The sequence below is a fragment of the Stegodyphus dumicola genome, chromosome X1 (assembly GCF_044657685.1).
Source record: "Stegodyphus dumicola isolate Sdum_Otavi_A_Nest chromosome X1, ASM4465768v1".
NCBI lineage: Eukaryota > Metazoa > Arthropoda > Arachnida > Araneae > Eresidae > Stegodyphus > Stegodyphus dumicola.
In genome coordinates, this window is record NC_140780.1 from 243,185,252 (window position 1) to 243,212,456 (window position 27,205).

At 34.2% G+C, this 27,205-nt stretch overlaps 1 protein-coding gene across 3 annotated transcripts in view; it reads left to right on the forward strand.

Annotated features, from left to right (window-relative positions):
- Positions 1 to 27,205, forward strand: part of LOC118188257 (leukocyte elastase inhibitor-like) — a 75,030-nt gene that overhangs the window by 18,422 nt on the left and 29,403 nt on the right. For 2 of the 3 annotated variants that reach the window (XM_085807327.1, XM_085807326.1), the window contains 3 exons: positions 2,289 to 2,581; positions 5,586 to 6,050; positions 23,315 to 25,627. In XM_085807327.1, the coding sequence (XP_085663453.1) occupies positions 2,294 to 2,581; positions 5,586 to 6,050; positions 23,315 to 23,803 (1,242 nt within the window). In that variant the 5' untranslated portion in view covers positions 2,289 to 2,293 and the 3' untranslated portion in view covers positions 23,804 to 25,627. Of the gene's footprint in view, positions 1 to 2,288; positions 2,582 to 5,585; positions 6,051 to 23,314; positions 25,628 to 27,205 lie in introns of those variants that run through there. The other variant, XM_035358652.2, reaches the window with a different exon arrangement.

The following is a 27,205-nucleotide window of genomic DNA, read 5'->3' on the forward strand; positions in this document are numbered from 1 at the left end:
GTCGGCAGTTAACTGTATCTCATGCGTAACTATTTGACAACTACCAGGCCGTTCTGAAAACAAGTTTGAAAAAGTACTCTCCACTTGCTGGATGGCTTGGCTTTCATGGTCATTCAAATGGCTAAGGTCGACTTGCGGTTGTTCCACTGGTTCCACCACCCTCCGATCCATCTCCAGCACGATAGAACTTTCCTGAAAATTCAGTTTGGCCTTCGCGGCTTTTAAAAACTCCATACCTAAAATGAGTGGACTTTGCAAGTATTTTACTATAAAAATTAATACTTTAAGGCTTTCGTTTTGAACCTGTATTTTTAAAGATAGTTTTCTAATGCAATGACAAGTTTGTCCTTGCTCTGCTATGATTTCTGTGTTTTTATTTTTAAATAATCGTAACCTATAAAAATTCTTTTTGAAGAATGTTTCGCTTATAAAATTACCTTCTGCTCCTGTATCGATGAGGGCTTCTACTGGTACATCGCCAACCAGGACTTGTATAATTGGTAGATGTGAGTTCTTTACGATGACCGTATTTAAGTGTCTTTTTGAGGGTTTTTTTAAATCTTCCGGGGTCTGGACCCTCGCTTTCACAGGCCCCTCTACTCGTTTAAAGTTTTCCTTTCAACTTCTGCCTTCTGGGTACGCGGACGTTTGTTTTCGAATTTCCTTTTTGGGCCTTGAACTTCGAGGTTCGATGAGTTAGCTTGATAGCTCTTTTCCCCATAAGAGCGGTTTGCATTTCTGGTCTGCTCATTTGAAGATTGCCTTCGGGTACTTTGAGAATACGATGCCCCTCTAGCTTTTTCCGCTATTCTGCGATTTTGAAACTTCACCACCAATTCGAAGAGCTCCTGCAATGTGCTTGGGTTTCTAATTTCGAAGTAGTCTTGAACAGCGGGTAACAATCTTGGTAAGATTATTTCAATAATCTCCTCGTCGGGTTTCTTCCCATACAGCATATCCGTCAGCTTAATTTTTCGCAGAATAAAGTCCGTCAACTGTTCTACATCCCGTTGATAAAAACTATATAGTTCGGCTTCTAGCCTTGCTCGGTCTTTCACTATGGGGAAGGCCTTTAATAACGATTTTTTGAAATTTTCAAATGTATATGTCTGGCCTCCGAATTCCCCTAATAAAAATTTGCCTATATTCTTCCACCATAGCGAGGCCTGTCCTCTTAGTGCAGATGTGGCGATGGCAACTTTTTGTCTTTCAGGCACAGGGTAGAGCTGGAAGTGATTTTCGAGGCCTTCTAGAAATATCGCCACCGAATTTTTTCCGTCGAAATTGACGTTTGGCTTGATTGACGCTCTCATCGTCTGGACCAGGTATCCAAATCCTCCCAATTGGCTTGCCATTTCTTGTTGTTGTCCAGCAGCTTCCATCCAATTTTCGACCATTTCAGTTCGACAAGTGTTCGGGCGCCAATGTAATGTTGCGCGCTCCCAACCTGCACGCAACAATAGTGGTGACTGCTATGAACTGGAAATTACACAAAGTCTTGAGAAGGGTTTAAATCCCTTTTTATTCAACTTTAGAAATTACAGATGCGTGCTCTTGACGCTCACAAACTACGCCGAACTGGCGGTAAAATAAAAATAAGAAACTAAAAAATGAATAATAACAAGTGACTACCTACGAGGCTCTCTAAAACGTAACTAACCTAACCGCGTTCTAAGATACCGCTGACAATTCAGCAAACTTCTGAATATTACGTTGAAAGATTTAACTATCTACCGAGGCAAGCACACAGGCCGAAACGCGTGGTTCTTCAATTTCTAACTAGCCACCTCCACGCTCGTGAAGCAAGAAAGCACACTTTCGAACTCGTTTCCCTTCTATTTAACTCAGATTACTTCCGCTGACAATTTTGAATACTTTGCGCGTTCTACTAAAATTTACATACTCTGGCATTGGCAATTCCAGGGGAAAGTAAGGCTTGACAGGAAAGATAGTTTAAACTTAAAATAAATGTTAGTTAAAATAAATATAAACCCTACAAGCCATTTGACAAAATTTCATTTACTGGAGTAGATGACATTTTGTGATAAGATAGTTAAGTCAACTCTCGATTTGAAACAGACTTCTGTTACCCACTTTCATTAAAAATTAAAGTAACATCCTACTTCTATGCATGAGAAGTCACAAAAGCCTAGGTTTATTATCTTGGCATTAGAAAAATCTTATTTTCGCTGTTATGTAATAGAAATATTAACCAGTTATATATGTAATTCTTGCTCTGTATATTTCTTATGAACAATAACTGTAATTAGCCCTTTTTCTTTTCTCAGATACGATGTTAATACCACTCATTTGTTTCGTGATCATTTCACTTAGTACAATATGCGTAACAGAATCAGATTTGTCACCATTCTGCGCAATAAAAGATCCAGAAGTCCAGTTTGTGAATAATCTAGGTTTCCAGCTGTTGAACCAAATGACTAAGTCAGTGGGAAATGTATTCATATCGCCTCTGGGAGCCTCTTTTGCTCTAGGAATGACTTACTCTGGAGCTGCCAGCAGAACAGCACAAGAGCTTGAGGAAATCTGGAAGGATTCAGATGGACAATTTGCTACTGAAAAGGTATTTTGAAATGGATTTATTAATTAGTATACGAGAATAATATTTATGTTGAACAATTTCTTTTTGATATTTTAAAAATAAATTGGCTATTCCACAAAATTTAAACTAAAATTAAGGGATTTTTCTAGTACTTATACCTCCATAACATTATTTCTAAACATAAAACACTCTTATCTAAACGTTTAAAACGATTTATAAAAGTGAATTTGCATTAGAAAATCAAAAAATCAACTTTTTAATATAAATTTGACATATTTTTTATTATGAAACACAATATATGTTTAAAGTGCTTGTTGTAATAGCATAAGAACAAAATAGAAAAATACCGACGAAAGGTAATACTTCCTAAATATTAATCATTTTGCCTCATCAGAGTTTATCCCTCTTAAATTTCAGATTTTTCATTTTTACTTATTTTACAAAGGGAATCCCATACCTTATTGTTTATTTGGACATTCCATGTTTCGGTTGTTTTATGTGTATGTGAAAGAAACGATACAGACATGCGCTATATTATTAGAAATTATGTGTCTTGAAGAATATTAAAAACGCTTATATCTCCATAGTCATCTGTTATTACTGTGTTTTGTGTAAAATTTATGAAGATGGATGGAAAGCATGCAGTTAGCTGACGACTCCAACCTTTCTAGAAAAAGGGGCTTAATACCAGAAAAGCTGCAGAAAAAAGTGTGTGTAGTAGGAGAGAGTGCAATAAGTTAAAGAAAGGAGCAAATTTTTAGGCGTTTCAGAAACAGCGCTACCAGCTTTGCAGATTTGTCCAGATGAGGTGGATCGGTGGCTGTGCTTTCTAAAGCTGCCCGAGAAAAAGTGGTTCCCCCATAGGAAAATGATACACCAAATCAACAATAGAAAGAAAACACTTGTATTCATGTAGCATAATAAAAAAGTAATAAACAACGTCGGAGCCAAAAGCAGTGTGTTGAATGGAATTGAGCTATTGACTCATTATACCTCTCTTTAGTCATATGGCGCAAGGCTAGGCCGAGATCACAGTTTTGGTTGAAAACACATTGTCTTGTCGAGGGCACAGCTCCTGCGACCATTCCAAAATTTGGATCTCACGAAAAACATTCCAAGCCTCCTTCATCTCAAAGTCCCAGAGCTCTAAAGAGTCTATTGTCCTAAAGAAAAAGAAAAAAATAGGCTAAAAGCTAGAGAACATGGCCGAAGGCCGAACATTGGAATGGCCGAAGAGAAGAATCTCGAAGACTGAGGATTTTATTATTTGTTTCTGTGAAAACGTAAACGACTTGTGCTCCCATGAATAAGATTTTAGGATACACTGCTTGTAGATCGGTGTATGATATAGAAATAATATAATGATGTAACACTATGAAGATACCGTTCCGGTAAGAATAATTATTCATTATCACGGAGTTTCAGCGGAAAAAAGATATTCGTCATTCTAACAATTTAAAACTCCACTGATTGGAAATTGCTCATTCCTTACTTATTTAGCGCAAAATTATAAGAAAGTATGGCTTTCCCCATAGTGTGCGCTGGTGATATAAATGACAATACGTGCGGTTAGCAATGGAAGGATCAAGATTTCAAATCCTAAAGAACGATAATTGATTTTTCAAGTCTCCTTCTCGGAATAGTCTAATAAATTACAAAATTTAAAAAAGAGATTCATTTTAAAATTTGATTTAAATAATTATTGTTTTTAAATGCAAAAATAAATTTAGGTTTTTAAGTAAGCGAGAGTCTTATTTTAAGCTTTTGTGTTAAATTTAATTTTTTTTCATTAATATTACTCGAGGCATTCCATTTCCCTTGCTGCAGCGAAAGTTTCTGATACAAACCCCGGAGAAGGCATGGATGTTTTCGAGTGTATAGTGTCTGTGAAGCAAGGGGGCAATCAAAATACACGGAGAACCAAAATCTTCTCGAGAGGTTGATGGTAGGGAAAAAAGTAGTGAGAGAACCTTGTCCTGCTTCCCTCAGTGTTCGCCCATTGTGGCAGTAGCTTAGCAATTAGCAGAGCTTGCCGATACCTGATATGCGTACAACGATGCACAGGTTCCGGCTTTACTGGCATATAGTACGGACAACCGGCAACCTGTACACATAGTACGGACTGCTGTACCTAGATTTTTGTGCTTTAGCCCATGTGTAATGTAAACGAGAACCAGTTTCTCTTGAAACATCCTCCAAAGAAGCATCCGCCACCATAAGCAAATAACAATATTGTGCTTTTCCGTAATTAAATAAATCAACAAGTCACTTTCTTTCTCATTTTCGACACGTCAGCATGGATTCTAAAATGCTTTACGTTTAGTTATGATGATACTTTTCTTTATTAAACTGACCTACGGTCTTGGGCGGATATAATGCTTGCACATTGTGTAATCAAACTGTGACGAATGGTATAAAGTAAAATATTTTATTATAGTATTACAGCAATTTAGTGATTTATTAATTTCCTAGACACAAAAATAAAATACAAAAGCATTTTGGCATGCTTTTCTAATGACATATGTTTCTCAATTTAGAAAAATTTTAAAATGGAATTAATTAGCAAAAAAGCATGTTCTTAAATGAATAAAACTGTAAAGTAAAATTAAGTAAAATTAAATGCTACTAAGAATTAAACTGGCAGTTTTATTTCTCAGTATCCTAAAATTTTAATTCTTAACATAAGAAATGAATTGCAATGTATGTATTTCATTTTGCTGAAGTTCCTAAAATTAACATTTGAGCCTAAACAGCTGTATTAATTGTATCTTCACATCAGTCAGTTCAAAATAGTTACTTGAAGAAAAATTGTACAAATAACGCTTTTAGAGAAGTACTTTTCATACGCTAAGTATTTTATCTTCTGAAGTTTTGTCAGAAAAAAAAAAAAAAAATTCGTCTCAGTTAGTGTTCTAGAAAAAGCATGTTTCTACACTATGTAATATCATTAAGTCATTTTATTGCGTTAGATTTATTTTACACAAACTTTGTGTAGAATAATATCATAAGGATATTTATTTTTCAGGTTTATGAAAGACTAGGAAAGTTTTTCACGAGCCCAGATGATAATGAGAAGCAATTCACTCTTTGGAACGGATTTCTATTACAAAATGGATATGAGATGAAAGAAGATTTTGTAAACAAGTTGAAAAACTTTTATTTTGTAGAGCCGAAAATTATAAATTTTATAAACGCTTCTGTAGCAGACGAAATCAATGAATTCTTCAATAAAGAAACAAACGGAAAGTTTGAAGAAATAATAGCTGAAAATGAAACTGTGTCTCACTTGTCCAAAATTCTACTCTTAAATGCTGTTGCACTCAATGAAACCTGGAAAGTACAATTTCCACCCGAAAGGACTAAAAGGGATTATTTTTACTCAGGTCGCAGAGAAACCACAGAAGTAAGAATGATGTCGATGGAAGCAGAATCTTTCAAATTTTATGAGGATCTTGAAATGAAGTATAAATTCTTGGAAATACCGTATAAGGTAAGAACTCCATTTCTCAAATTTTTAAATCAATTTATACTTCTCCATTTGAATTCCGAATTAGGTGATTGTTAAGAATTTAAAAGTAGGGAACCGAATTATTGAAGCACCAGCATTAGAAAATTCTTATTTAATTCTTATGTTTTCATAATGTAATTTTCATAATATTATTCATATGTTTTCATAATATAATGAAAAGTTTGAACTGCTGACCATTTTTGGTTGCTATACAGGTACCTGTATGCTACCGTGTTAGAAAACAATCATTCCGCCATTTCCACAGAGGTTATTAAAACAGAAAATTTTAAGCAGTTGGTATGTTACCTCATAAAACTTCATAACTAAATCCTGGAAAATACATTACGAGCAATATGTTTTAAATTAGAAATATATCTCTTTTTACTGTGACTATATGTTAAAAGTCAAAATATCAGAAATCTCATCTTGCTTCGATTTTCTAGGTAAAATAAGAGAAGATGATATTAACACAATAACAGTTCTAAGTATGCTATGGTAACAATGAAATCTAAGATTTCAAAGTGTTTCAGTATTTATGAACAGAATGCAATAAATTTTAAAATAAAAAGGGAAAAAAATCTGACAGCTTTCTGAGTTTCGTGTATTAAATTTTATTTATTAAATATCATATTCTTCGCACTTAAACCATAAAATTCAATTCAACAGCAATATCGCAAAATAATTTTAAAATGAGCATATCTTTAGAATTTCCGATACACAGTCTCGCGCGCTGGAGATAAAAATGTTTCTTTTTTCATACACTGTTGCCATTGCTGGCTTTGAAATCGTTGAGTTTGTTAATGAAGTTTTACAAAATATGAAATAGATCATAAAACAAATTCCGAATTTCAAATTTGGGCTTCCAGATGACCATATTCAAGTGGAGGACTAAGTTATTCAACATTTGATGTCTCTAGGTTCCGTTGTTTATTCACAGTGCGAGAAACATACATACATTCATGCAGATTCTTCATTATTTAATTTCTTTAAATATAATGCAGGGCTCTAATATTTGGTGGCAACAATTTGAACAGTGAACCAACATTTATAGTTAACCCACCCAAAATGCCAAAACGAAATTAATAGCCCTTGTGGGCAAATTGCCCCTTTGGGCTAAAAAGAATGGAGACATGTTTGATAATTCGAGGAAAGAAGAATTAATTAGCTCGGAGATAACCAGAGTGATTCGAATTAAAGTTATCCTATTCAAATTTCACTTTAACTCTAACTAATAAGCCGAAAGGAAAAGCAGTTTCAGCATATATTAATCAGAGTGGGGAAGGAGATTCTAAGAGAAAGTTAGCTACCGAAATAAGGAACATAAATAAGAGGAAACAAGAGGAACGTAACAAAAGAAAACACACGAGAAAAGAGAATAAATAATTGATAGAAACCACAAATGAAACGTTAAATACATGTTTTCTTACTTTGCAAACAAAAGAAACATCAGGGGCAATTTAAAAAAAAAAAATATTTTTTTAAAGCAGCGAAAAGAAGCATTTCAACAACAAGCAAGCGTTCTGTATGTAAAAGCCGTTTTGTCGGTAAAATGAGCTGCGGTAGCTATCACCCTGTTGAAAACCGCTTTACTTATAAAGTTATTTTCCGAAAATCAAAGCAGTATTATGGCTGCTGTTCACCAGTTTTGCTATTAAGCAATAATACTTCCACGTTCCACTATACTTCCACGCAAACTCCTCTGTTGGTTCCACGTGTTAAAAATTAAAATTCAGAATAATTTTTTAACAGCATCTGGATGACAAATCTAACAATTTAAAATGATTAATAATGCTTTTTATTTATTTGTTACCTTACATAATAGAAAACAGATATTTTTATGAGTAAAATTATAATGGAACAATAATTTTCTTTTGATTTTCCGCATCAACGGTATACAAAATTAACATATTTTCAATACCTTTTTAGCATTTATTATACTGAAAACAGTAGGAGAGGCCATCAAGGCAAAACTGTTTTGCAGAGGTTTCACGAAAAAATTATAGTTTTAAAGCTTCTCTTAATCAGCAAAGTTCGAAGATCGTTAATTTACACCAAGTTACGATGTATTCATAAATAGTCAAAGGAATCATTACTAGGCTCAAGCTCACTGAAAGTGCGAATGTTCAGCCCGGGTCAAGACTGTCAGGTCTGTCATTTCCCACATATCGAAGATGTTCTGCATATTTTGAAGTTCAATAGACAATGATTAATATTTCGGCCTCAAGCAAAGAAATTGCAACATCAGACAGCTGGATATATCCTATGAATCAGTGTGGAAATCACTAACAAAAGTGGTGCATAATTATCTATGCAATGTTAGCCGCAACCAGCAGTTTTTTTCTTTTTCCCTTTTTTTTTTTTTTTTTTTTTGGTGACAAGGAACACCACTGGATTGCAAAAACCTTACACTGACCTTTCTTGTCGTAATAGAAGTTATCAGGTTCAATGTTCCTTCTAACCTTCTTCGGGAACATACAAGGACCTGACTAGGAACAGAGAGCTTACTAAAGCTATATTCACTAATTGTAGTAAGTAGACAGGATACAGACGAAGGGTATACAAAACCTTTTATTTTTCTCTATATACAATGACTTCCGTACTTCGGAATACACTGACCCTCCACTCGGGGTCTAACGTAAAGAAGTATAAAAATAAAACTAAACTCTAATTTAACTTTAGAATAATACACGTGGAAGATTGGCCTTATAATAACAGGAAGCGTATGTAGCACAGAGACTGTGAACACTACAATACGTTTAATTTATCAAGAGGATTAAAACCTCTGGCCTGGAAGGCAAATAGCAACTGTGTAACTTCTAAGGTAAGCGGCCTGCTTCGAACTCACTGCTTCCTCTCTCTTTCGCTTGGCAAAAAGCCACAACTTAAGTACTTGGCGTTCGCCAGACAACTTTGCATAAAAACCTTCACGCTTATAATTCTGGCCGGAAGTAGAAAATAAGAAGTGATAGTAAAGATTTAAAATAAAATAAACGTTAGTAAAACTTAAGATCCTTACATACTTCCCGCCAGAGTTAATTAGTTTGAAACTGAGGTCTAAAACGACCTTGTTGAAAACTTTTAGCTCTAGAATCTAACGCGAGGCCAACCTTTTACAATCATAACTTCGTTAGAAACTAGAAAATTTAAAAGAAAGAAATTTGTTACAATAGCAGCTCCCAGGATATACAACAATCTTTTTTTTTTTTTTCATCTGTACTGCATCTAACCAGGAGCTTTTATTCAATTCTGGTTCCTTCCAGAGATCTGGAAGGAAAACTAGTTTAATGAAATGTTACACAATGACATGGCAAGTAACATATACCATTATACTGCTCTTAACATTCTTATTTCATTCATGACTATTTTAATTATCTCTCCCCGTGCTCTCTGACATGTGTTGTAAAAGAACACCAAACTTGTGTCTACGTGTGCCACACTTCCTCCTACAATCAAAACACTAACGTGTTAAAATTCAACATAACGAGACCTCTTAACACACCCTAATTTCAACTCTAAACCCTGAGGTACTATTCTAAAAGTGGCTAACTCTAAAGTGTAGCGTCAGAGAGCCTAACTACATCATTCAACCTTTACCACATATTCGTCATGATTTAATCTTTACAGTCACACGAATAACAAATTTTTAACATTACTTTCACGTTTACCATATCACGGTATTTCTTAACATTTAAAATAACAGTTCACATGTATATCAGAACATATCAACATGGCGTTAATTTTACACATTTGAAAACATACATTAGTAGTACATTGTTAACTTCTATTCTTTTCAAAGCAAGTGCCAATTCTTTCTACATTGAAATAATACTACATTTCAAAAAGTCTTTCAGACTAAAACTTCTCTCTTGCTAGAATGTTTTAAATAAAATTTATACAATAACTTTTTACAAAAATTTAAGTTTTTACACAACGCTATTATACATCAACTTTAGTTTTACGCGCGAGTAATTTAAAAACATAATACGAAAATCGGTCACAACTCATTTCTCGCCCTTTTGGCGATAAAGGTAGACCTCGCATGAGGTAAAACTTCTTGAAATCTGCCACTTGCAGTAAGAATGAAAGATTAACTTAAGTTTGCAAAGTAACATAAAATTTTACTTATCTTTGTAATATTCGGACATCCTTTTCTGGGCCCAGTCTTTAAAGGTACTGCAGATATTAGCCTGGTTTATCCTCCTTCTTGTACGGGCTCGCCCTTCAGTGCTTTCCTCTGGAAGCTTCCGTTTTTCACCAGTACGGCCACCCTTGAATACTTTCCTTTTCTCCTCTGTTTGTGGTCTTGGCCGTTTAAAGGCAGCTGGTCTTGGTGGAACCGGGAAACTTCTGTCGTGATCCTGCTTGGACCTCGTTGTTGGCCGTTCAAATTTTTCTTGTACTTTTTCCTCCGCCGCTGATGGCCCTTCCGCAGTTCGGCGACTTTTGCTGCGGAGAGTTCTGTCGGATGAGTCAATCTTCCGTTTTAAAGCCGGGTTATAGTTGCCGTCATTTCTCCTGGTCCTCTTCACATACGTCGTCCTTCTCCCTTCTTCATTCTGGGGGTGTTCGTGAACTCTGTTTTCTGGACGGTGGAACGGCTTCTTTTTCTTTTTACCTTCAATTTTTCCGCGGGGCAATTTTCTTTTCACATGCTTCTGTCTCTCATTGGCCTGCCCTTGTACTTGTCGTTTTCCCACCTCTGGAACTTGTACCTGCGGTGTCTGCCGTGCCGGATCCTGCAAAAGATCTGAAAAGATTTGCATTTTATTACGATCGAAGTAGGGCTTAATTTGATCAATATTTGCGGAACAGGTTTCACCATTTCTGGCCTTTAACACTACAACAGCGTGAGTTATTTTTTCTATAACATATGGTCCTTCAAATCGTGGAAAAAATTTGGCAGTTTTATCTTCTGGTGCTGAAGAAAGTGAATGCTTAATTTTTAAAACTTCATCCCCTACTTTATAAGTTACTCCCCGTCGTTTCAGATCATAATATAACTTCTGTTTTCTTTGTGCTACTTCCGTATTCTTTTTTGCTTCTTTTATTAGTTTTTCTATATCACCCATTTTAAATTCTGGGGCTCTTTGTTGCACATAAAATAATTTATCTAACGGTGTTATAATCTTTCTGCCTAGAAATAACTCAGCAGGAGTTTTTCCCGTTGTATCATGTTTTGCGGTCCTAAGGGCGAAAGCAAATTCATTGACATAGTTATCCCAGCTTTTATGTAAATTTTTAACATAACTACGGATAATTTTCACTATATTTCTGTTGACCCGTTCCGCTATATTTGATTGCGGCCGATACGGGACCAGTTTTAAATGACGTATGCCCAGTTTTTGGCACATGTCTTCAAATATATTACTTACAAATTGAGGACCATTATCCGATATAACTTTTAGGGGCGCCCCGTATTTTAAAATATATTTATTTAAAATAGAATCAGTAACTAATTTCGCGGAGGCTCGTTTTAAGGGAACAATTTCGGTCCATTTACTAAAATGATCAACCATAACAAGGAGATAGCGACTTTTATTTAACTGACTTTTTGGGAAAGGGCCCAATAAATCGATGCCAATTATTTCATTTGGAAATTCGGATTTAATACTATTTAGAAACCCGGCCGGGCGGAAATTAATATAATTAACGGCTTGACATGTTGGGCAGGACTGGACATACGCCCTTGTTAACTTTTGCAGTTCAGGAAAGTAGACTGCCTCGCGTACGCGTTGGATAGTTTTTCGAATACCAGCATGAGAAGCTAAAGGGCTGTCATGGAGCTCATGCAGGATATTTAATCTAAGACTAGCTGGGATAACAGGTCGAAATTCGTTGTTGGAATTCGTAGTGACCATCTATTAGTTCGTAATGGGCCGCCCTATTTCTTATCGCCACAATATCTTGGTGGCTAAAATTTTCAGGATCCTTCAAATACTCATAAATACTTCCAAACTCAGGATCCTTACCCAGTTCGGTTATTACAGTTTCTCGGGAATTTATTGTACACGCTGTAAGCATTGCAACTTTTACGGTATTACCCTGTTCGTCTAATTTAATTCGTGATAGGGCATCTGCTACGATATTTTCCTTTCCGGGGGTATGCTTGATTACCAGATTATATTCTTGCAGCTTGAGTGCCCATCTTATTAACCTTGGGGATAAATTTTTCCCTGAGTACAATCTAGTTACCGCCGCATGATCAGAATATACTGTTATCGGCGCCTTTCCAAAATAGACTCGGAACTTTTGCACTGCTAACAGAACTGCAAGTGCCTCTCTCTCGGTCGCGGAATAGTTTCTTTGTGTTTGATTTAAAGTTCGGCTAAAAAATGCCACGGGCTGCTGATTTTGCGAAAGTACCGCTCCTACCGCATAATCCGAAGCATCCGCTGAAATTTCTAAATTTTCATCCTTTTCAGGAAATTTTAACACAGGGGCTTGCGTTAATGCTTGTTTTAATTTTTCGAAAGCACTATTGGCTTCGGCCGTCCACGAGAATCTTGCCTTTTTCCTTTTTAATTTTAACAATGGCTCAGCGATAGCCGCAAAATCTTTTATAAAGGACCTATAATATGAACAAAGCCCTAGAAAAGAAGAGAGCTTCTTTGCCGTGTTTGGAGTCGGATACTTTTGTACAGCGATTATTTTTGATTCATCTGTCTCGATCCCTTTTTGCGATATTTTGTAACCTAAATATTTTAATTCAGGGGCTGCAAATTTGCACTTTTCGACATTAACTTTTAGACCGGCCTCATTTAATAAAGAAAACACCTGTCTTAAATCCTGTATATGTTGGTCGAGATTATCACTAGTAATAATGATATCGTCTAAATAGATAAATGTGGACTTTCCAAGAACAGGTCTTAACACAATGTCCATGCATCGCTGAAATGTTGCTGGGGCCCCAGAAAGGCCAAACGGCATACGCAAAAATGCATAAGTGCCAGACTTGGTTATAAAAGCAGTCTTAGGCACGTCCTCAGGCCTGACCCCTATTTGAAAATAACCAGTCGTTAAGTCTAAAGTCGTCATAAATTTGGTTGATTTTATGTTCCTTAAAATTTCTTCTATGATCGGTAACGGATATACCGGATATTTCGTTATGGAATTTAATTTACGGTAATCAATAGCGAATCTCCACCTTTTTGGATGCTCCAAAGGATAATCATTATTTTTCTTACATAAAACCACCGGGCTAGCATAACGACTTGAGATGGGCGTTATGATCTTTTTACGTAGCATATCGGTAATATGCCATTCTATAATTTTTTCCTTATTCTTATCATACCGGTATGGTTTTTGACGAACTGGCAATGCATCTCCGGTGTCAATACTATGGTTAGTAACCTGAGTAAATCCTGGAATATCACTAAATAAGGAAGCAAATTCACTTACCACTTGTCGGATTCTATCTTGCTCGTCATTAGGCAGGTGGTCAAGATTTAACCTTGGCGGTTCAACCTTTTCTACACGCACTGGTTTCATCGTCAGCTTAAGGGACGCTTCATTAAAATCCAGTGTAGCTTGTGAGTCTGAAAGAAAATCTATTCCTAAAATCAAATGTGCTTGCAGATTCTTTACTATAAAAAACATCACCTTTACTTGTTCGTCCTTGATACGAATATACAAAGGTACTTTACCTACGCACTTACATTCTTCTCCTTGCGCCGCTAATACTGTTGTATTATCCGCATTATATATGCGGTATTTGCGAAAATACTTTCTAAAAAAGACTTCTGCCACACAGGAACACTGCGCGCCGGTATCCAGGAGTGCGGTGGCCGGGATATTATTCACGAAGACTTCAATCTTCGGCAGAGTCAAATTTTTCACCATTACTGTATTTAACTTGTAGGAAGAGGGGTTTTCGTGGCCTTCGGATTTCCGCACCCTCTCGTCAGCAGAAATCCGTTTTAGTTTAAATTATTTTTCCTTTCCGTGCTTTCCTTCTTTTTCCACTGGCCTTGAGACTTTTTTCCTGGGTTGCTATTGAACTGTCGACGTTCGCCGGCTGTTTTTGAATGCTCGGGTTTCCTTGCCCACTGATTCGCTTTTTCTCCGTAGCCGTATGCTTGAGTTTGCTGTAGTCTTGGCGTACCAAATTGGTTTCGCTGTTGATATTGGCGTCTTCTTTCGACGTCCGCCGTTCTTCTACTTTCAAACTGGATTGCTAGCTCAAATAATTTTTCCAGTGTAGTCGGATTTCTCAATTCAATAAAGTCTTGCACTTGGGGTAGTAACCTCGGCAAAATCACTTGAATTATTTCAGGATCCGGACGGTTTCCATACAAGAGCTTGAAAACGTGAATTTTTCTTAAAATAAAGCTCGAGAGGTTTTCGATTCTTTGTTGATATATACTAAAAAGTTCCGTTTCTAATTTCGCACGATCCTTTACAACAGGGAAGGCTTTTAGTAGGGCAGTCTTGAAATTTTCATAAGTATAGGTGGGACTTCCTGCTTGACCCAAGAGACTTCTGCCGATACATTTGAACCAGTTAAGCGCTTGGCCCCTCAAAGCGCTGGTAGCTAAGGTAACTTTTTGAAACTCGTGCACGGGGTAGAGCATGAAGTGGTCATCCAATTTTTCCAAAAAACTGGTTACCGGTGAGTTTCCATTAAACGTTGCTTCTGGTTTCATCGAAGCGCGCATGGTCTGGAAGATGTAACCGAATCCTTCCAGGGCGGCAGCTGGCATTTCTGGATTCTGAGCCGTTTCTGCAGGCAGCACAGGTTCTTCTTGAAACTCGGCCATGGTTATTCTTCTTCGTCGGGCGCCACTATCAGGTTCAATGTTCCTTCTAACCTTCTTCGGGAACATACAAGGACCTGACTAGGAACAGAGAGCTTACTAAAGCTATGTTCACTAATTGTAGTAAGTAGACAGGATACAGACGAAGGGTATACAAAACCCTTTATTTTTCTCTATATACAATGACTTCCGTACTTCGGAATACACTGACCCTCCGCTCGGGGTCTAACGTAAAGAAGTATAAAAATAAAACTAAACTCTAATTTAACTTTAGAATAATACACGTGGAAGATTGGCCTTATAATAACAGGAAGCGTATGTAGCACAGAGACTGTGAACACTACAATACGTTTAATTTATCAAGAGGATTAAAACCTCTGGCCTGGAAGGCAAATAGCAACTGCGTAACTTCTAAGGTAAGCGGCCTGCTTCGAACTCACTGCTTCCTCTCTCTTTCGCTTGGCAAAAAGCCACAACTTAAGTACTTGGCGTTCGCCAGACAACTTTGCATAAAAACCTTCACGCTTATAATTCTGGCCGGAAGTAGAAAATAAGAAGTGATAGTAAAGATTTAAAATAAAATAAACGTTAGTAAAACTTAAGATCCTTACAAAGTACACTTATTTTAGCAATGGAAAATCCTCAAATGACGCATTTTTATTTTTTTTTAAATTTTATTTCGATGAAGCAGTTAACATCTACAACAGCAGCAGTTGGGTTACCGATAACTTCATGCATTTTTCAGCAAATGCTACTGCTTTCATGTCAAGTATAACCGTCGAGCCTACATTCACTTCCCTCTTCACCCTTCATTCTTCTTCGAAAACGCTAACAACGATGGTCCTTAGATGATCCTCAGATATTGTGAGATGCTGAATAGTTTAATCGAAATCAAATGCAATGTAGAAAATACCTTGAGTCAATCACTTCTCGCAAGATGTATCTCCCTCACATATCGATCCCGATCTGATCAGTCTCGAGTTTCTTAGCGTCTGGCCACCAACGATTGGGGGCGATTGGGGGCGCATTAAAAAGTGTGATATATGTAGGATATTTTGAATATTTTGCATTGCACCGGAAAAGAATCATAAAATACTATCATTTACTGTCAGCCGTTGAATACTATATTCATCAGAATAATACACTTTCAATCTCAGCAATATGCACACATTACGCAGTATTCCTGACATGACTAATATATTTAAACTGCTAGCTAGTATACTAGGGCTTCCAAAATATTTTATTAGGTGAGATATTTTTATAGAAGACATATCTATCTACCAATGTATGCAGGCAATATAAAGCAATAATCTAATAATATAGGATATGAATAACCATCGATTCGAAAATGAGCTCGATAGAGGAGATGAATTGCCCCAATCTATACTGCACAAAGAAACCTGATTTTACGATTTCATCCGCGGGTTATAGTACAGTAAGACCCCGCTTAACGCGGGGGATACGTTCCATCGAAGTAGAGCGTAAAGCGAAACAGCGCTAAGCGAGGCTATCTTAACATGTAAATAATGGGATTAGGGGAAGACGGATAAAAAATGGTTAGGCATTAAATTTAATAATGTTTTTTTTTTAATAAAAATAAAATCAAACATTTATTTCTTACAAAAATAAAAACAATATAAACGCATCTACTTTTAAAAACAAATAAAATTCTCAGTAAGATCATCCAGTCTATTCTGGGTTTCCAATTTTCTGCCTTTTTGTCAAGAAGGCATTATGATAGATTGGCTTAATGGCATATTGCGTTCAATTTCGTCGTCAATCCATATAAACAGTCGTTTTCCCATTTCCTCTATAATGTTATTTCTAGAACGGGTAATTCTAGTTGCAGAGCTTGACGTAGTTGCAGTTGCCGATGACAGTATTTTTTCTTTATTCTTAAGAATTGTCCTTATTGTTGAAGTTGCCAAAATCAATGCAGCACTAATTTGAGATTGACGTTCACCAGAATCTAATCTTCTAATCACTTGCATTTGAGTTTCCAGTGAAATGCTTTTTCTGGTTGCTTTCTTTTCTTGTTTTTTATTATCACCCATGATAAAAACTAAAGATCATAATATTTGTCACTGTATTAATCGTTATAGTATTATACAAATTTAAACTTACAATAATGTCAACAAATGTTTCAAATGATAAAAATGCGTCCACAAAGCAAGAAACACAACTACACTGTTTCGGATATGTTATTTGGAAACCTAGCGCTGCGCACAATTTCGGAGAATCCCCGGGTTGAAATAAAAGAGCGCTAAACCGAAACAGCGTTAAGCAGGGTCTTACTGTATATTGTAATGGCGGCTGAGCGGTAAATTTGCAGAACACTGGTAGTTCTTACCTGGGCTCGATTCCAGGCGAACGGACTGGCTGCATGGGCATTTTCGTGATTTTCCCCATGTGTAATGTGTATATGAACCAGTTTCCTTAGAAAGTCCTCCACGAAGGAACCCCTCAGGCAGATAGCCTATTGTGCTTTGCCATAATATCTCAATTGTTTGCAGCTATAATTAAAACTACTCTGCATATAGATAAGCACTAAGAAACAAAATCTCATGACAGCTGAAATGAAACAGCTTTTGAGTTACGTAACTCGTTAAAACACAAACATAATATTTTACTATGCAGTTAAAATGTGTCATTTTTGAAACATTTATTTAGGGATCGAGGAAATAGGAATGAAAATTTATCTTTAACGATTACGCAGCTCCATTTATATAATATTTTCTCCTTTTGTGTATACCATAAAAGAAATTTCCTTTGAAAAATTTCAAATCATACAGAAATTAAAAAACTTCAGTGAATTTCAGTCCACTATATTAGTTTTTAAATCGGATTTTACTCATCAATTTTCATTTAACTCGGCAAGTATATGCAGCTCCTGAAATTAAATGAAAGATATTGTGAAAGTAGGTTAATTATTTATTGAAAATTAGGCTAAGAAATATGTTCCTTTAAACGTATGCGAGTTGTATAGTAAAATTTAGGGGAAAGTGGTCCAGAGTTTGATTATACTAAAAATAAATCATAAAAAGCAACACATACCTATGCTATTTCACTGAGTTTAAATTCGGAGTAAGAAGCGCCACTATTCAGCATTAGGTACAAGGTAAATGAAAAGATATTTCATATATGGCCAACAGTCCACCTGTTGTTAATTGAAAACATTGGTATACACACAACCTGTAAAATTGAGTATGTACGTGTTTCGAAGCAAGATTAGCTTCTTTTAATTCTATATGCTGTTAAAAAAAAATTAACGAATGCAACTAACCTGTTATTCCAGGAATTGAACTAAGATTCACTTAACATTTGATTTTATTCGCTCAACCATTGGCGATGGGCAGAAAATGGCTCTGCTAGGAATACATTTTTATGTTAATCGATAAAAGTAGAATTATTACTTTTCTTTCCTTTTAAAATCTTGGCTTTTCAGCAAATCATTCATTTCTTTTGAAAAATAATGTATATGCTGACGTTTAAGAACATGTGCAGTCGTATCTGGATTAGTGGTATTTCTGAAAAGATCAGGATTAAGGAAATTTCCCTTTTTGAGACATACGACTTGGTAATACCTACTTGTCAAGACGTGAATATTGTATAAGGTTAATTGTTTTTCTTTTCACCATAATTTTATAGTCAACACAAAATTATCTCGAGCCATCTTTCTTTTCAATTAAAACGATGACTAATATTGAAGGATTTGCACAAGGTTCAACGGTATCATTACCTTGAATTTCCTACAGAAAATTCCCTATTTCCTCTTGCTTACTGAATGAAAGACGTCAGGATGTTATTATTAAGCAACTGATTTCCTGTGTCTATCCGGTATTGCGTTACTTTTAACGACTCAGTCACTAGATGAATCTGAAAAGGGTCTTTAAATTCCTCTATTAAATAATTGATAATTTCCATCTGATCAGCATTTAATTCAGTTCCAGCAATTAAATCTTTTAATTAGCCCAACCATTGCTTACAAATTGATATAGGACTTGCAACAGGAGCGCTTGAAACAGTTTCGTCTCCTTTTCTAAACGTATGTCGCTTATTATTTACGATTCCACTCTGACTGACACATTTATCTTTACGAAGGTCTGCAGCGAAGCAATAGCTAACAGTTGTTTCAAATCTTTATTAGCCATAGGGAAACCAGTAAGTTCTATCCGAAAGTTTTCATTCGTTTCCACTAAGTCTTTAGTGAGATAGTTTCACACGAGATATCTTCATTCGAGAAAGAATATTGTTAATCCTGTGACTCATGTAATAATTATATAGCAGAACGCTTCGCTAGTATTCACAGTAAACACTGGTACTTTTTCAGTAGAGGTGAAGAATTCGTTATTCTTCGTAACTAAATTAAATGCTCTGTTCCTTACGAGCTCTGAAAATGCGAAATCCAAAAGTTCATGAAGCTACGTATAGAAAACTTTGTTGCTGCTGAAGAAATACCAGAAACAGAAATTTTATTGAGGCTGCGTGTAATAATACTGTTGTTTTCTTGGGGATGATTCTAATGGAAAAAATGTCCAAAAAATATTCAATTCCAACTGTCGAGCAAATCTGCAGCATGGATATACAAAATGTGATCGTAAAGAAAATGCAGTTATAATTAGATGAATCTTTACAAGTAGAACGTTCTTTAAAATTTGCTCGTTTTCAGTTAAAAAATAATACTTGGGCTGAAACATAAGCTTATGAACATCTATAGTCATATTTCTATAAGAGGCGTTTCTGAAAAATATACTCAGGTTTAAGGAAATTTTGACTCAAAATTTATTGAGATTATCAACTTCCAAAATGTTCTGTAATTATTTGCCTTTGAATGTGGAACTTCTGATATTTGTATTTGTCATATCTTCTTCGAGTTAATGCTTATTTAATGATAACAAGGAACAAAGAAAATTTGAACCATTATATTTCATATTTACTAATTACTTAAATCTGATATTTGTTTCACAATAATTCCAAAAGAAAACTTTCTGTGCATTTGGAGAAAAAATGACATGGTCATTTACTCGGCGAAATTTCGTACATGTACGTTGCATTAGTTTTATTGTAATAAAATTTAGTATATTTAGACTTCCCTGTAGAAACCATTTGAAAATGGTATGTTCCTTTAAAAAAAAATTAGAACCGTTTCTCAACTAGTATCTGGCACATTAAAAATGAATTCCTAAAGGAAAGAAATAGATCTTTCGATTTTTGTTTCAAATTTGTATCAAACACATATTTAGAAAAATATTTAAAATATTTTACGTATATCTTAGCAAAACTGTACCTGTTTGTGTACTGTATGTGTGTACACGCAGTTTTGAAAGGTTTCTTACTGTGAAGAATGTGAAACAGGCAACATCACAAACGTTTTAACAAGTAACCAACTTGAAAATAACCGCAGTTGTTTAAACTCAGGTAGAAGAACATTAATTGTGATGTTGTTATATCCCTATATGCAGTATCTATCTACTTTATCACGGCAACATTGTAATTGCTCCAAATTCTTTTCTGGGCATGCGCAAAAAGTGACGTTCGCTTAACGTTGACTAATTCAATCCGGAGTTTGTCATTACGCTGCTGGAACCTTAAGAAAAAGTAGTATTGAGTCTCAAAAATTAATTTCTTAAAACCCTCTAAAATGCATCAAGTTGTCGAAAAATTGCTAAACATCGCAAATAGCCCATAAGTTTCAATAGCCTATAATTCCGAGAGGTATTTTCACAATTCCTACGTCTATTTATTTATCCTTAAGAATGCTGCAATATAATAAATTCTAGTTAAATATATACAAAACCAGGATGATCACAAATTAAAAATTATAAAAAATAATAATGTGCAATAAATAAGCATAAACTTGACATAAAAGTGCAATAAATGAATCAATCAATAGAAATAAATACACGATAAGATAAATGCATAGAAACCACTATAAAGTAAATTACAGACCCAAATATTTTCATAAATGACAGCAATATGTTGTGTGAAAATACAATCAGTTCAGTTCCGTTTTTTTTTTTTTTTTTTTTTTTTTTTGTCAGTCGTTTGTGAAACAACTGACAAAAAAAAAAGGGGGGGGAACTGAACTTGATATATTACTCAGCAGCATGCAGAACACGTGGACAACAAGAAACTACTCTCTTCTGTTACTCAGTTTCATGTATATTTTATATTAACTCTTTGAAATCCAGACCCTTCGCTAAGCAGTATCTTCAAAATATCCGAACCGCCCGAAGTACTTTTCCAGTTTCACAGCAATTTCCTCCCCTCCTGTCCATTAACGCAGACAATATGTGTGAAGATTTCCATTGACATCCTTTGTACTTTCTAACAAAAATTCCATTTTGACCCCGTTCTTTATAAAACTATTCTGAAGGTCAGATCAACAAGCCTTTCCGTCTTTGTTATGATCACTACTGAGATTTTGTTTATTTCCGTTATTTTTATAGAAAGGAATAAATTGTTTAAAAATAAATATAATCCTTAAATTTTTAAACTGCTCTTTTATTGCTGTTTAAAGCTTAAAAGCACACTGTACCACAAAAGAATCAACAACGAAATGTCACCATCAACCAAAAGATTAAAAAAAAAAACTCTTAGGACAAGCTGTCTGCTGTAAACTGATACAATGCATTTGGGGAAAGTGCACCTGCTGCTGCATACCTTAGGGGAAGGGAAGAAAAGAAGATTACAATCTCGGCCGTTTTTGGGCGGTTCTGGTTGTTTCAATGTAGGGCCGTGTTGGGCGGATTGGATGTGAAGGATATCCAAAAACCTCAGCTTAAATACTGGCAAACTAAATTTACATTATGGTGAGGAAATGGAAAGGAGAAGTTATAGTATAGGCTGCAATTATAAATAAATTGTTAATTTAAATAATAAATCATGAAGAATAAAGAGTGTCTTTCTTAAAATATTTCTTATTCTTTAAAATATAATTTTCAATACGCCTTATAATGCAGAGGCTTTTTTATTTATTCCCCCCCTTAATAATTTTTGAAACAGCTGATATATTTAAAGCGTTAAAAAACTAGTCAAAATAGATCCATGAAAAATGAAATTGATAAAGCAGATATGAAGACGAATTCAATTCCCTTTTTTCATTCTTGCTATTTGATTAGAATATTACTTAGATTTCACTGAAAAAAACTGAAGAAAACGTTAAGCTATATCATTGAATTATGCACTGAAAATTTGACGCATAATAACCTATCTTCAAAATGACGGTGTAAATATCATTTGAGGAAAATCATCATAAAAAGGTTAAATTATTTTTCGTGAATCATTCCAATATACCATATTGCGCCATGATTTTTATAAATTATTTAAAAATTATACAGAAATATCATACATCTAAATTTGAAATTATGTATTTAGTTTCAATATTTTCCACGACAATTCACAGTCATTCTGCTTATGATGAATTCTACGTCAAATATATTCTGTTCAAATTTCCTGCATAAGAGCAAAATGTTGTACTTTATTGACTGATAATACAGTGTCAATCAGTGAAAAAAAGACCCTCCTTTACTTGGAAATATTAAAGACAAAAAAGATATACGCTTTTTGTCTGAACAGAAAGAATATGATTCTCAGTGAAAATCAGTGAAAAAAAGACCCTCCCTTACTTGGAAATATTAAAGACAAAAAAGATATACGCTTTTTGTCTGAACAGAAAGAATATGATTCTCCATTTTTCAACTTCAGGATGGAATTAGAATTACATTGTTTAACTAGAAGATGCTAGTGGTAACGCTAGTCAGAAGAAAGATCCATGCAAGTTTTGATGGAGATCTTTCCACAGAACGACTCCTGTGGCCGGCTATGCTCATCAGACCTCAATGGCCATGATTTCTTTCTTTGGGAACCCCTGAAAGCTTCTTCAGACTTAAAGCTTCAGCCCTAAATCTTCTTCTCAAAAGATTTCAGGGAAGAGGGGATGCTGCAATAGTACTTTTAAAAGTGTCAAAAAGAACTTTAGGGTTATATTTCAGCAGTTTATACAATGTGATAGCAAGTATCAAAGGGCTCACATCATCTGTTAGAATTTTGTTCTGTTACATAAACACTTAAGTATTAGTGATAGACAATACTATTACATTGAGAATGAGAAATGAGACACCATGTACCTCTTTTTTTGTGCAGTAAAGTTCATTTTGTACCACTGTTTTCTTTATTATACCCATTTATGAGAAATTTTCTATACCAGATCCTGTATTAATATTTATTAGCAGTTATTTTATGCTATTGATATAAACCAAACTGAAAGCAGGTACTTAAGAAAACAAATATCAAAGAATTCTGAGTTTATAAGTTCTAAATAAACTGTTTTGCCTTTCAAGAAAGTTAATTTATAAGTTAAAATAAAAAGTTACCAAATATTATTATTATTTATTAATCATCAAATTGCAGTTAATAGTTGTGTTTTAGAACTTTTTTGTGAGTTTAGATATTTTAAGCAGTCTAAGTTTATTATTTTTTTTTTAATTACAGGATGACAAAATGAACATGGTATTAGCATTACCTACTCAATATGATCAACCGGCTAATATACAAATGGATTCAAGACTATTTTGTGAAATCAAGAACAAAATGAGCCACACGAAGTTGGACATGATTGCTTTTCCAAAATACCGATTTGAAACACAGACTAGTCTCAAAGATGCTTTTATGGATTTAGGAATTCAAGATGCATTCAATCCCTTACAAGCAAATTTTTCGAATATACAAGATGACAGTGATTTATACGTTAGTGATATAATCCAGAAAGCAATAGTCGAAGTGAATGAGACAGGCAACGAAGAATCAGTAATTACGAAATTGAAAATAATGCCCGTTGCTTTCAGAGGTGTAAAAGAATTTATTGCTAATCATCCATTCATATTCTACGTTGAAGACACGAACTCTGGTGTTATACTTTTCTCTGGAAGAGTGGATGAGCCTTCGGAGTCCATACCGGTTAACAGAGAACTTACGTTTTAAATGATTACTGTGTTTTTACGTGTTTCGATTGCCCATTGTTCGTTAAAGTATTATGTATGATTAAAATTAATTTTAACTATAACTTATTTATTCCATATTTTATATTCTGGAGATTACCATGAACCATTTACTTTCAGAAACATGCATATATATTTATATATTTACATTTACAGGCATGCGTATAGATTATTGAAATTTAGTCAAACTTTCTGTATCATAGAATGAAAACACAGCATTGTCAATATGCAGCTACTGACTTGTAAGGAAAGCAAGCTGACTATCAAAAGCAAGATGCTTTTATAACTAGACTCGAGATATTTCTAGTTGCTTCAATAACGGATATGCTACATCATATTTGAAAATAGAAGCTGTATATGAAATGCTGTATTGTACATTAAAACATACAAAGATACTTTCCCATATATTTATATATATATCAATTATAACCCCTTTACACAACGTTTTATTTACAGGCATTATAATATAACTATTATATCTTAGGAGTAACCTTGCCGCCGATATATTCTAAAATCAGTAAAACTAACTACGAAAAAAAAAGTTGTTCTGGAACGAGGAGGACAAGCGGATATAATTCATGAATAAAAACTGTAAAATTCCGTTATTGTGAATAGTAATTCTTTACAATAATAAAAAATGGTGCACACGCTAGTACAATAAAAATTGTACGCACGATAATATATTAAATATTTGTACACATGACTATCGTGTTATAATAACACCAGTTAATTTCATATTACTAAGTATGCCCTGTTCATTTTCTGAATAAAAAATGAAAATATAATGTAAATGCAAATTTCAGATAATTTAAATAATTAAATGTATAAAAACCAAACTCCGTTGGAGAAAACAAAAAAATGAAAGCTTATTTTATGTGCACATACTTTCGCAGCACTAGAGATGAAAACATGAAAATCCTCAAACATTCTTTTTTTTTCCCTAGAAAACTAATGAATTTTCATGCACTTTGCTTTCAATACTGTTATTTACCTATATATCAAATGTGAAGTATGCTGACCTATGATACCTGAAACTTTATATGATACCTATGATACCTGAAAGTATGATACCTGAAACTTTTATTAAAAATATTTTACATTAAATTATCGTAGATAATAATTACAAATAACTAATTTTTCTTCAAAAGTAGTATTTTTTCGAGGACTAGGTTTCTATGTATTGCAAAATTTCGAAGTTTATAACTTCTTGGTGTTCATCTCTTTCACTTCTGATAAAGAAAGATTCCATTTAGAATCTTTTCTTATTTATATTAGGTTATTTTTAATTATTTTCTGATTTGTATCGAGAAATTTCTTTTTTTAAGGAGGGTAGAAGGAGAGCCGCCATTCACCTTGCCTTTCAAATTAAAACTTTAAATCTAGGGTGAGGGAGAAATACTTTGTTCTCCTTCCGGAACAACGCTTTGGATTGAAAAAGAAACTAGTACATCAAGTAAACGTTAATCTTCAAATGAGATCATCGAAATCATTAACGAGTCTTTCAAACAATATGAAAGCGTTTCCTGAGAACTACTAATTACTTAGGATTCCCCTTTTCTACCCTTCTACTTTCATTTGTGTTAATCAGCAATTAGTTTAGACTTTCCGTTTACGCTGTGTAGGATGTGATAAGAAACTTCCGTTTCAGCTTTTTATCATCAACAACTCAACAACAGCTTTGTAACTAGAAAACGATTTGTAACTATAGGAAAAGTACAAACATTTAGCTGAAATCTTCGAGGTATCAGATACTACCAGTATGTCCCTCTCTTGTTGATAAAATTCTTCATATTTGAATTCTCTACAGGTATGCAAAATTTACCATATTTTTAGCTGCTGTAACTCGATGGTTATGTCTATTTATCAGTTTTTTTCGCATTTAAATCAATAAAAATATGTCTGTTTTTCAAAACCTATTTCAAAGTAATAAATCGAGTGTGTTGTAAACATAAAATCACCATAGGAATAACCGAAATTACTTTTGTAGCTAGCATTTCTGAAGGCATCTCAGTTGGAAACGCTTATTCAAGAAATAATTAAAATTAAATTAATTAATTAATTAAAATTCTATATTTTGCTATTAAAAATAGATCTGCCGCTGAATGAGTTTCAAAACCGTCAAAAATATTTCACATCCTATTACGAATTATTCTTGTAATTATAATTTTGACCTATTACAAGTCATCAATATAAAAAAATTTAGTGTTCATGTTTTTATTATTTTGATCCCTTTAAACTAATCGTTGTTGTCGCATCTAATTTTTCTCATTCACACCATTTACTCCGGATGTTATGGAAATTTAGCTACATGCAAGGCTAAAGTAACCTGAAAGCATCGGAAAGAAAGGTTGAGGTGGGACGCATTCGCCAAGCAGTATTATGTTCCGCAAAGAAATTTTAGCAGAAATGTATCAACCACTAAAAATCGTTTGAAAAGCGATTAATAAATAAAGTACAAAAAGTAATTTAATTTTAATTTTGACGTTTTTACGAACTAGCCAGTTCTTAAGAAAATTCTCCACGACGGCATTTGATCTCCTAAGTAAATAGTCCTCGTATGATTTGCCGTATTCTATTTTAAAAAGCCGAGAAAGAACTAAAACAAATTTACCAACAAACTTTTACGCGATTGGCTACTAATTTGTTGCAGCTGCCACATTTAAAATAAATAAATAAATAAATAAAAATAAAACTTTTTATTTTTTCGATAGAAATTCGGATTTTCAACTTGAGAAATTTTACTGATACATCTTTACTGCTAATAATTGCCTGCCTAATTTTTCCTTCGAAACTGAAGCGAGTAGTAAAATGTATGAATTAGAATGTCATGTCGATTGCATACACTTAAAACAGCTTTTATTCAACTCACTAGAGACTTGGAAATGCTTAAGAAAGTTATTAATTTTACCTTATTTTTTACTAATGTCTCTGTTTGTAAAACTCACGAAACCCCATCAATCCCAAAATACACACAAGGGGGGAAAAAGAGAGCTAGAGAAGTGGTTTTAGAAAGGCAAACTATATGGAAGTTTTGTGTTGAAACGAGTGAAACAATCATAAAAAATCCTTGAAACAAATACGTTGAAAAATCATTGTCAGATTATGTAGACAAATTTATAACAAGCTATTTATTTAATACATATTTTACGAACGATAGATTCTGATATTTTCAAAACGGTGTAATTATTCTTAAAACATATGCAACATGTAATTAACACACAATCTTGAAAATTCTACTACCGTTTCAATTTTCAATTCGTCTGTAGAGTTTTGTTTCATTACTTCTGTTGATACCACATTTCTAAGACTTAAGTTCTTTCTAGCTTCACCATATGAAATAAATTAGAGCAAACTGCTGTTGAAAAACTAAATATAAAGTGATTAA